This window comes from Phyllobates terribilis, unplaced genomic scaffold (assembly GCF_046119375.1).
Source record: "Phyllobates terribilis strain yellow unplaced genomic scaffold, ASM4611937v1 Scaffold_11__3_contigs__length_659146591, whole genome shotgun sequence".
NCBI lineage: Eukaryota > Metazoa > Chordata > Amphibia > Anura > Dendrobatidae > Phyllobates > Phyllobates terribilis.
The window spans coordinates 122,721,147-122,733,288 of NW_027362771.1; the positions used below are offsets into that span (position 1 = coordinate 122,721,147).

Below are 12,142 nucleotides of genomic sequence, written 5' to 3' on the forward strand. Positions count from 1 at the left end.
ATAAAACACACCATTTTATTTAATTCTTAGTTTACTAAAAAAAAAAATAGTTACCTGTCCACGTTCCTGCGCTGATCTCCCATGCACAGCTGTCACATCTGGAGATGGTGACAGCTGTGCATGGCTGCTGTAAGCTCACGCTGCCGGGAACACGTCCGCTCCTGGCAGCGGGAGCCCCTGACTGAGGTCACCGGAGTGCATTCAGGCAGCGCAGCTCCGGAGACCTCCTTTACGGCACTGCTGTACCGTGGGAATTTCTCACGATACAGCAGGGCCGTAAAGGAGCTAACCGGAGCAGCGCTGCCTGAACTCTGGCGAACCCGCTTATGCAATGACGGGGACGCTTTACTGCCCCGTCATTCTGGCGGCGGCAGCGGTTCAGAGCGGTCACATTCTATGTGGCTGCTCTAAACTGGAGATCTTCGTGGGACACTCGTGGACTACTACGGAGGGGTAAGGATAAGGTTGTGGTTTATTATTTTAGATTTTATTACAGGAGATCGATGGCTTCGGGGAATTAGGTGTCTAGGTGAGTATAGGTGTAGTTTTTTATTTTTTACTTTATTTTAGGTGGCGATCGGCGGGGACAGGTAATGTATAAACTAATTTATTGTAGATAACCCCTGGCCACCAATGAAATGTATTTAAAATTTATTGGGGACAAAGTAGGGAAATTTAAATAGCAGGATCAGGCTGATGGGAACTACTGCTCCCATCGAGCTGATCCTGCTGGCACGAGTGGATGGGGGACAGGCATAGGCCGATGGGAGTAGTAGTGTCACATTGGCCTATGTCTGCCTGCACGCACACACCCCCCAGACATCGCACAGACACCACGCACACACTCGCAGACATCGCACAGACACCGCGCACAGACACCGCGCACACCCGCACACACCCGCAGACACTGCACACACCCGCAGACATAGCACAGACACCCCGCACACACTAATCATGACGGGTCTGATGGTCTGGGAGGTGAGGCTGACCTGTGCGGCCGTGGGAAAGTTCATGTGAGTTCATGCAATGCAGTCAAGCATGAACTCACATGAACCCTCTGAGGGCACCGCGGCTACTTCAAATGAACAGCTGATCAGCATCACCTGATACCTCAGCTGTTCATTTGAAATAACCGGCGGGAAAGCGCAGCACAGAACGGGAAAGCCGGCGGTGAAGTCTTTTCACTGCCGGCTTCCCCGCCCGGGTCCTTCGCTCCCCGCTCCTTGGTGCTGTGCTCCCCGCCCGGTCCTAACTTACGATCGGGATGGGAGGTGGCGAGGGGAGCGGAGGATCGGGGTCGGAGGCTGCGGGGAAGCAGTATGGGGCTGTGTGATTGTTTAAAAGCCGGCGGCTTTTTACTGCCCGCAGGCTTTTAAACAATCAGGAGAATTCTCTCACGCTGGGATGGCATTCGGATGACAGGCTGGATGGCAGCTGAGCGCTGCCATCCAGCTTGTCATCCTTCAGAGACACTGCAGAGCGCAGGCATTATGGAAACTTCCGATTCCGGTATTCGATATTGTAAAAGTATCGGAATTAAGTATCGGAATTCCGATACCGCGAATATCGGCCGATACCCTGTGTCGTGGATGGCGATTCAGGGCGGACTGCCCGTCCGGTCATTCATGCATGCCCGGAACCTGTGCAAGACCCGGTACTGCCCAAGGTGCCCCTTCGTGGAGGAAACATCTTTGCACACTTTTTGGGACTGCCGATTTGCACAGCGCCTGTTGACTGCCCTTGAGGACGACCTGATGAACTCTGTCCCCAGGGCGAGCCTATCGCACCATTCTGTGCTTTACGGACTCTTCCCTGTGGTTCATACCGTTGGAGCCATCCAGGAGGCTTGGCGCCTTATGAACTGCTTCAAGGATGCCGTTTGGGTCGCCAGGAACCGGCTCATCTTGAGGAGGGAGAGGATGTCCATCCAGGACTGCCGCAGGCTGATCCACAGCCTGCTCAGAGACTATTCCATCGTGGACGGTCCGGAGGAAGAGGATGAGGACTAAACCCCTCCTCCCCCTCTCCCCTTATGTGTCTTGTCTTTCAATAAAGCTTCGGGCCTGTGATTTTCCCCTCCCCATCCCCTGTTTCCCAATCCCCATCCCTTATCACGGTTCCTTCGTACTGTATTGATTGACATGCTTTTTCTTTCAGATTGAGTGTTTTGTGTAGCATAGGGGTGTGATGTGTCTAGTTAGTGAAAAAAATAAAAAATAAATAAAAAAATCCCATAACACAGTGTCTGCAAATTGAGTTTCTCGTTCTGTCTTTTATCCTAAGTCATGACAAGGCTCGTTAAAGGGTCAACACTGACTTTTATGATTGCTACTTCCTATAGGTGACACTAGAGTTCTAGTTCTCTTCCTCTCTGAAGAGACAATTTGCATATGCACCATAGTTATTTACCTTCTATATTATGGATAGATGGGCAGTAAAAGAGCATGAAAAGTAATATCGGTTTGGCTTGCTACATACAATAACAATGTAGTGAAGAATTATGAAATTTTACCATGGTTTAAAAATGGATCTAAGCAGCAAAAAATAAAATGAATGTATCTATAATGCTTGTACAAACCTGATGCTTAAAGAAATTCACTATGTAGGTAGATTGTTGTTTCTTTTTTATCATTTACTCCAAATTATGCTTTGTACACCCAGGTCATCAAATATCAACAGAGAGATCTAGTCAAATTGGTACTTTGCCGGGACTGTAAAAGGCACATGATCAAAGGGCAAGCATTAAAAGCTGCTGGAGATTTCCTTTTGAAATTTCTCTCTCTCTCTCCTTGCCAAACCAAGGACATCACACATTAAGACAGCATGTTCATATGTAGACAAAGAAATTGTATTTTTAGAGCAAGATAGTATTTTATATATATATAAAAAGGTGCTCTTAACCTTCTAAATGAAAAATTGATTTTGTTAAAGCTCAGATGCTGTTTGATTTCATGACATTGTCCGTATTCTTTCATTTTGCTTAACTGACTGTGATCTTCTGCATTTGTACATCACCCATCTGTGAAATGATACATCTTAAATTGTTTTTATGTTGACAGATGCACATTTTCTCTTGACGACAAAGCCAGTAATTGTTTTTTAATATTTATTCTGCAGATCCTTGTATGGGCCACAATGGATCTATACAGACAAGTGGCACTGACATTTCTTCCCATGCCTTCAAAATCTCACTATGTATTCAGTTTAAGGGACTTCTCGCGTGTAATACAGGTAAAAAAAATTCCGACAAATTAAATATGTTGCATTTATTCATTTATCTCACTAATCACTATTATGTGGTGTAAATGTTAAGAAATAAACAGGCTATGTTACTAGTTAAAATGAAAAAAATGAAATGAAAAACAAAGTAACTTTGCAATAGGTTTGATTCCACCTGTCCTCTATTTTTCATTATAGATATTAGACAGGTAATAAGGGACAGATAGAGTGCAGGATCAAACTAAACATTTTCCTTATGGTCTGTTACTATAGAGAAGAATATGTCAGAACGTAACCAAAACAATAGGAAAACAAAAATAATAGGTATCAAAAACAATAGGAAGATTTTAATCAGGGCTGAATGAAAAATAGCTTTGTTATTTATTTTAGTTGCATTGGAGGAATAGAACAAAATGGAAGTTGTTTTGAGCAAGTATGTGGGATAGGTGAAGACACTGATCGATTTATTAATGTACAGAAAATCTAGTTAGTTACATTATGTAAATTAGCTGATAAGTGACCCCTAGTATTGTAGCTTTCCACACTAAACCTTCATAGATGATTACATTATTGTCACAGTCGTTGTGATCCATACCAATAATGTTCTATCTGTGTCGTGTTTCCAGCCTGATGCAAGCATAGCACTCACTGTGAATGTGGGCAATAGCATTACTGACATGGGCAACACTTAAGAAGGTATCTATCACCAATCTGAGGTTGCCCTTTTTAATTTAATAAAAGTGGGCACCTCCAGATTTTTCTAAATATCATCTTGGAAAAAAATGCTCAGATTGGTCGATAATGTTCTCCCGAAACAGCCCGACTTGCAAAAGAAAGTTGAGCCTGAACTTCCTAGTTGTGGGAACCTGGTATGCAGAGCAATAAAGCAGCTAGATCTCGCTATTTGCATTAACCGAGTGTTGCCGCGTACTCTTCTATGTTGTTATAAAATGATTACTGCTCTAGTTCTGTAACAGCTTGGGAAAGTATGTAGCAACACTGAGTTAGTGCAAACAGCGAGATCTCAAAAGTAGCTTCAGAGGGTTAACAAATTTACCAATATCCAAGGCAGCAGCACCAGTTACAATACATATTAAATGATCGGCCATATGGTTTGTGTGCCTGTGCATAAATTGATGCATATCAGCAAACAGATTTGCACCACCTAAACAGCAAGGTTCAGTCGTACCTAGACTGTAACCTTTCTCAAGCTGATAACCTGAGCCCTAATCTCATGGATTTATGAATCAACATATTGGACCAGTAGCAAGAACTGGCCCAGTTTGATATGGGCGTAATATCACGTTCAGCCCCCCAGTGTAATGTCAGAGATGGTGTTCAGCATGGCCAGTGGATTTTTCACAGCAAAACAGACCAGGTTATCCTCTAAAGACGTGAAAAACCTAATATTTGTCAAAATGAATCAGGTATGGATAAGTGCAGACTTTCAGGCACTATCAGCTCATCCCAATGATTAAATCAGCTGTACTGTTCATTGTCACCTGGACATCTCTGCTGCTAACAGGACTAATGGACCACACACTGGAAGTGTACTGTAGTACTGCTGCTGCTCTGACTGCCATTGCTCTCCCAAACTTCCAAGCATTTTGTAGTCTGCCTGATCTTGTCTCTATACCGTGCTGCTCCTACAGCAGCCACGGCACAGCCACAAACCTCCTCACCGTATACTGTTTTTCATATTGCTTGACTATACTGCTGCTGCCAGGGCTGCCATTGCTGGCCCTAAACTGCAAAGAATTTTCTTTCCTGCCCTGTCTTAATTCTCTACAGTGCTGCTCCTGCCACTGCACAACCACACCTGCCACACACCTGCTGGCTGCTCACTTGGTTTTGTAGTGCTTCACTGTATTGCTGTTGCCAGGGCACTTGCTGACTCTAAACTTCAAAGCATTTTATGGTCTGCCACATATTATCTCTCTACCATGCTGCTCCAGCCACAGCCACTGCACAGCCAAGCCAGCCACACACCTCCTGGCTACCCATTGTGTTTCATTGTCCTTGCCGGAAGTAATAATGCTGGTAAATGTACTTGTAGTTTTGAGCATAAAGCATGAAAGTTGGCTTAGTGAGACAACCCTTTAGAAAATAAAGCTAAATATAGTGTAACAATGCTACCCACTTGCCAGTAATCTGAGGTATCACTGGAACCGTTTCTATTTAAAGGCCGGCTGGCTTATTTCAGTTCTCAACCACATCACAGGAAAACTTAAATACAGCCTTTGTCTGCCTAGCTTAGAGTCCAGCTTCTTAGCCCTTTAGCAAAGGCACACAATCCTGGAGGTCTGCACACCTTCACACACAGACCATGTGTGAGAAAAACAGGCCCCATTTTACAAAGTGAACCACATCCAGGGGTGGAGATATGGTGAGCAGCCATCTCTCCCACTCGTCAGCTGTTCATAATTAACCAGTCATGGGCGATTAACCTCTTTTAGTCCTATATGTACTAAAGCATTATTCCAGGTTTATCTCCCATCCACTAGGTGTCCTATAGTCACTTTACAATAGATACTGAATAACAAATACTTTGACTAAGAAAACTAGTACTGGAGATGAATGAAATTATTCAAGTGAAATTGAATTTACTTGAATTTTACAAAAATATCTATTCTCCAGAATATGAATTGAAAATTTTGGCCAGCTGCGGCTGCTATTTTGCTGCGTTGTAGAGAGCCGGTAAAATATTTAAAGATAAAAAAGAATAATTCTCACCTTACCGCTCACTTGCCCTGCCAACATTGAAGCCCACTGTCTGATCTTCCACATCAAGCCAGGAAACCTGACCTGGAGTGAAGTGTCCAAAGAGAATGTGCGCAAAAGTGGAAGGCGAAAAGAAGACAAATAAATGGATGGTGGAACAAGTGAGTGGTGAGGTGACTATTATTACCCTTTTTTTTAATATCCTATATTTTTAATGCTCAAAATGCTCTAGGGTCCGGAGAGATCCCAGCACATAATAAGAAACAAATTCACAGAGAATATCTTTGCTGGTAGTCGAATTTCCCTGTAAAACCCACACGATTTGGTGAATTCGAATCTTGGCAGATTTAATCATACAGAACTACTTTCTCAAAATGTTCCTTTTCGTAGTAAAAATAATTTCAGACTATGACTTTTTTAAGTAATGTAATGTTGTTCCTGTAACAGTCCAGCATAATTTGTTAATTAAGTAAAATCAGAAAATGTCACTTTTCTGCTTAGGGAATCATACTTTTAAAACCCAGTCAAGTACACCAGAGTGCCGAAGGAGCCCAGAAATTAATGAGAATTTGGATACATGAGGTCTACAGAGTCTTCTGTGACAGACTTGTCAGCAGTCAGGACCGTCAGAAGTTTTTTCACATAGTAAAGGTAAGAAATGTAAATGTGTTTTGTTTTCAAAAGACCTTGACCTACTAAAGAATCTAATTAGAAAATTAGCCATATACGTTAATAAAACTTAATTATTTCACTAAATGTTTGTAATGGGAATCCAATAAATGATGATTACCATTATGTTGAGGATGATTTTTCTTATTATTTATTAAAGCGTCATCATATTTTGCTGTACACAGATTATAATTTTCCAGGGAGTCGCAATGTTATGTTACTTATCTCTCGGTCATCATACATCAAAGAGGTTATCTAATCACATGCAACTCCTTTAATATTTTAACTGACTGTTTATGCTTTTTGTTAGGTAGGACTTAGAGAGGAGTATACTAGGGGCATTCACAATGTCATTCTGATAGGGCATATACTCCTGAACATTGAAATTGAGACCTCAAGAAGGAAAAATCCTGAAATTAAAGAAATCACAAGATCGACATACATGTTAAAAATATACAAATTATGAAAAAATGGAAATAACATTTTCCAAACATTTTGGTATATTCAGTATTGAGCATGAGCGCCATGTGCACACATTCACTTCCTTACACGACTTGACATTCTATCAATGAGGTCATTAATGGTTGTCTGAGGAACCATCTGCCACGCTGAATGCCACTTGGGCACACAAATCATCAAGATCCACTGCTGGCAAGCTTCCTTTGCAATTGCCGAACCATGACATCCTAGATGTGCTTATTGAGAAGCAAGTTTGGATACGCTGCAAGCTATGGTAGAACGTTAAAGCACACAAGCTGTTCATAGTGGCATGAGTAAAATGTGGCCTGGCGTTGTCGAGTTGAAAAATAGCTCCTGGGAAATTTTGAAAAATTGACTGTACTACTGGTTGCATGATTGATCATTTGTAATACTAATGGTAAAATAAAATTGTTGGCACCTTTCCAAAATTGTGGATAAACAACTTTGTTTCAAGCATGTGATGCTCATGCAAACTCACCTGTGTCAAATAAGAGGTGTAAGTAATATGAAAATTACACCAGAAACAAGATAAAAAGGAAAGAGGCTGACTCAATTTTTGCATTATGTGTCTGGGTGTGCCACAATAAGAATGGAGAACAGAAGAGAATTGTCTGAGGACTTGAGAACCAAAATTGTTGAACAAATTCAACAATCTCAAGGTTATCAGTCTGTCTATCTCCAGATGTCTTGATGTTTCTTTGTCCACGGTGCTCAACATAATCAAGAAGTTTACAACCCATGACACTGTAGCTAATATCCCTGGGCATGAATGGCAGACAAAATTTCCAGCTGAGAGGTGTGAAAAGCTTGTTCCAATACACACAAAGGAAATAAACCTGTGTATAACAAAACATGTTTAATAGCAATAATTTTCTTGGAGAATTACTTCATTTTCTAGAACAATTTCAAGGGTGCTTTTACTTTCAGCCATGACTGTATGTGCAGGCTTAGGTGACTGGTAGATGCCACCAGAAGTGATGATGTCCCGTACTACTGTCACTTGCCTCTGCAGGTCAATATTTTTCAGGTTAATTGGACTAATCTGCAATTGCGGACACAGCAATGTCTTTATGCAGAGAAGATTTTATCATTTCAGTTAGTCATAATAGTGCCCATACACATTAAATAACTAAGCATTCAGTCAAAACCTTTTTTTCCTGATCCCTCACACACAAACATGTGTTTTAGATGGATAGATATGAGTAAGCCATAACCAAACGCTTCTGGGGGAGGCTTATTTCTCATAAGAATGAAAAGATTGGGTATTGAATTTTAGCATGCTTAATAGTGTTGAGCGAACATGCTCGACATTGCTCGGTACTCGCCCGAGCATCCCGCTACTTGGGATGTTCGGCGAGCACTGAGCATTTCCGGGTTACTAGGACGGGAGCTCGGGTCTCCGCCTGGCATGTTTGGCGCTCTTTACAGAGCCAATGAACATGCAGGGATTGCCAGCCAGTCACTATAATGCCGCAGCCATGTTGGTTGTGGGCATTACATTGATTGGCTGGCCGCACAGCGTCACCTCGATTATTTAAAACCGGGCGCCGCCATCTTGGACACAGTCGCTCCGGATCAGCTAGTGTAAGGAAAGCGCAGCTGAGCTAGGGAGAGATTTATACTGCGAAATAGTTAGTGTAGGGTCTGTAAAGGCTGCCAAATCAAACAAACAGTCCTTCTCAGGACTAATATCCATCCCAAATATCAAGCAGGCAGGCTGTATAGGAGACGCAGTGGTTATACCAGCAAACGCTGCATTACAGTCCTGTGTGCTCCTGTTGCAGAAATTTCTAGACTTAGCTCCAGGTCCTGGGGGGCCAGGAAAAACCTTTTCTTTTTCATCTAAATCCTCTTTTTTTTTCCTCCTTCACACTGTACAAATACCTGTCTTATTAACCTTTTGGTGTCCCCATCCCAAAAAAAAAAGTATGTCTGTGACAGTTCAGACACAAATATATTTGTTTAAAATAGTCTGGTGTAGGACAGAGAAACAGAAGTGTGTTTTTGCAGTTCCATGGTTCAAACCTCTGTATTATCCACTTTTGGGCCATTTTTACCTAAAAAAAAACAGTTTGAGTGTGTCGCTCACTGTTCAGCCGCAAATATATATATTGAAAAAAGTCTGGTATACACCAGTAAATTATAACTGTGGTTTTGCTGTTCCACGGTAAAAAATCTCTATTATCCTGCTTTTGGCATTTTTTGCCATAAAAAAAACCTGTAATAGTGTCTCCCTGATTGTTCAGACACCAATATATCTGTTTAAAAGAGTCTGGTATACACCAGTAAATTATAACTGTGGTTTTGCTGTTCCACGGTAAAAAATCTCTATTATCCTGCTTTTGTCATTTTCTGCCATAAAAAAAAACTGTAATAGTGTCTCCCTGATTGCTCAGACACAAATATATCTGTTTAAAATAGTCTGGTGTAGGCCAGAGAAACAGAAGTGTGGTTTTACAGTTCCACGGTTCAAACCTCTGTATTATCCACTTTTGGGCCATTTTTACCAAAAAAAAAACAGTTTGAGTGTGTCGCTCACTGTTCAGCCGCAAATATATCTATTTAAAATTGTCTGGTATACATCAGTAAACAATAACTGTGGTTTTGCCATTCCACGGTAAAAAATCTCTATTATTCAGCTTTTGGTATTTTTTCCGTAAAGAAAAACAGTAATAGTTTCTACCTGATTGTTCAGATTGTTTAAAAGAGTCGGGTGTAGGCCAGAGAAATAGAACTGTGGTTTTCCTCTTCCACATTTCTAATCTACTTTTTATTACCCTTTTTCCATTGATAGAGCGAGTGTAAGCTATTTTACTTCCTTTACAATGGGCAAGGCGCGTGGCAACGGACGTGGAAGTGGACCTTCTGGTGATGGTGCGTGCAGAGGACGGGGCCGTGGCCAAGGTGAAAATGTGCCACAACCAAGAGCAACATCTTCTCGCTCCCACTTCTTGACCGAATTACTAGGGAAGCCTAGAACAACACCAGTATTGCGAACTGATCAGTGTGACCAGGTTATTAATTGGATAGCAGATAATACTTTCAATTACCTGGGCACCACCACCTCTGGTCTGTCTTCCACATGGTAAAATCTTAGTAGCCGTGAGTCTCAACCGCATACTCCTCCTCACCCTGATGCTCCTTCCTCCCACCATGCCGAGTGTCGTCAGACAGCAACTGATCCCACACTTGGACACTCTGAAGAGCTGTTCACTGGTCTATTTCCAGATTTGTGCCCCTCGCCTGCTCTGCTTGAAGTGGTGGAAGAGGAGATCCCATGTAGCGATGCCCAAATATTTGAACAGGAAGTCGACGCTGGCAATTTGTCACAAGAGGTGGACGATGACGAGACACAATTGCCAGGAAGTGAGGAGGAGGATCGTGGTGCGCAAGTGGAAGAGGAGGAGGTGGTGGATGATCTTGTAACTGACCCAACGTGGCAGGAGGACATGCAGAGTGAGGCCAGCAGCACACAGGGTGAGGGAGGCAGAGTACCCCAACAGGCAGGATGAAGCAGTGTGGTGGCCGCACACAGAAGGCAGGCAACAGTTCCGCTTAACACCAACACGAGGGACGTTGCCAGTACAACCTGTAGGTCTTCCAGAGTCTGGAATTTTTTTAAAGACTCTGCTGATAACCCCAAAAAGGCCATTTGTACCACCTGCCATGCCAGCATCAGCAGGGGTGACAAAACTACCAGCCTGACCACCACCAACATGATCAGGCACATGGCAGCAAAGCACCCGACTTTGTGGGGTGAACCCCAGGGTCCACGAATAGTGTCAGCGGGTGTCACCACTGCTTCTTCCGCTGTTGTGCGTGCAATAGAACCCCCTGTTGTGTGTGCAAGGCAATCCCCTGTCCATACTGCATGCCAAGATGCCCCCTCCTCTCAGTCTTCACTTGTTATGGCAGTTTCTCAAGAAACAGCATCAACGTCCACGTCCACGTCCCACCGCAGCGTTCAATTGTCCATATCCCAGACCTTTGAACAAAAGCAGAAATTAGCAGCCAATGCCCCACAGGCCACAGTCCTAAATTTGCACATTTCATGACTGCTTGCGTTGGAAATGCTGCCTTTTAGGCTGGTGGAGACGGAATCCTTCCGCAACCTTATGGCGGTGGCCGTCCCTCGGTACTTGGTCCCCAGCCGACACTATTTTGCCCGGTGTGCGATCCCAGCACTACACAAGCACTTGTCCCAAAACATCTGCCTTGCCCTCAACAATGCAGTTACTGGGAGAGTCCACCTGACAACGGACACGTGGACAAGTGCTTGTGGCCAGGGACGGTAAATCTCCCTGATGGCACACTGGGTAAACATAGTGGAAGCCGGGACCCAGTCGGACCTTGGGACAGAACACATCCTCCCCACACTGAGGATTGCGGGCCCTATGTCAGTCAGAGTTGCCCCCACAGTGTACAGCTCCTGCGCATAATCCTCCTCCTCCTCATGTTCAGCCTCCATCTCAGATATCACCAAATCAGTTACAAGCTGGAAGCACTGCAGTACTGCCTCTGCCAAGCGGCAACAGGCTGTGCTGAAACTCAAGCTTAGGTGAGAAACCTCACACTGCTTGTGGACAGCTGTGAAAGAGCAGGCAGATCTGTGGCTGAGACCGCTGAACCTACATCCAGGCATGGTCGTGTGTCACAATGGCCGTAACCTGGTGGCGGCTCTGAGGCGAGGCGAGATCACACACGTACCATGCCTGGCTCATGTGCTTAACCTCGTGGTTCAGCGGTTTCTTAAATCGTACTCCGAGTTGCCAGATCTGCTCGTCAAAGTACGCTGCCTGTCAGCTCAATTTCGCAAGTCGGCTACAGCTTCCGCCGCCCTTGCTGTGTTGCAGCAGCGTTTGATGCTTCCGTCACACCTACTGGTGTGTGATGTCCCCACACGTTGGAACTCTACCCTCCACATGCTGCAAAGGATTTGTGAGAAGAGAGCAGTTGTGGAGTACCAGCTGCAACAAGGCCGTCGATATTCAGGTCAGACTCCACACATAAGACCTCAGGAGTGGACCTGGATGTCTGACATATGTACCATCTT

At 43.8% G+C, this 12,142-nt stretch overlaps 1 protein-coding gene across 1 annotated transcript in view; it reads left to right on the forward strand.

Moving 5' to 3' along the window:
* Positions 1-12,142, forward strand: part of LOC141165727 (dynein axonemal heavy chain 3-like) — a 2,796,342-nt gene that overhangs the window by 1,856,344 nt on the left and 927,856 nt on the right. The window contains exons 45-46 of the mRNA XM_073651577.1: positions 3,118-3,231; positions 6,442-6,591. Of these exons, the coding sequence (XP_073507678.1) occupies positions 3,118-3,231; positions 6,442-6,591 (264 nt within the window). The remainder of the gene's footprint in view (positions 1-3,117; positions 3,232-6,441; positions 6,592-12,142) is intronic.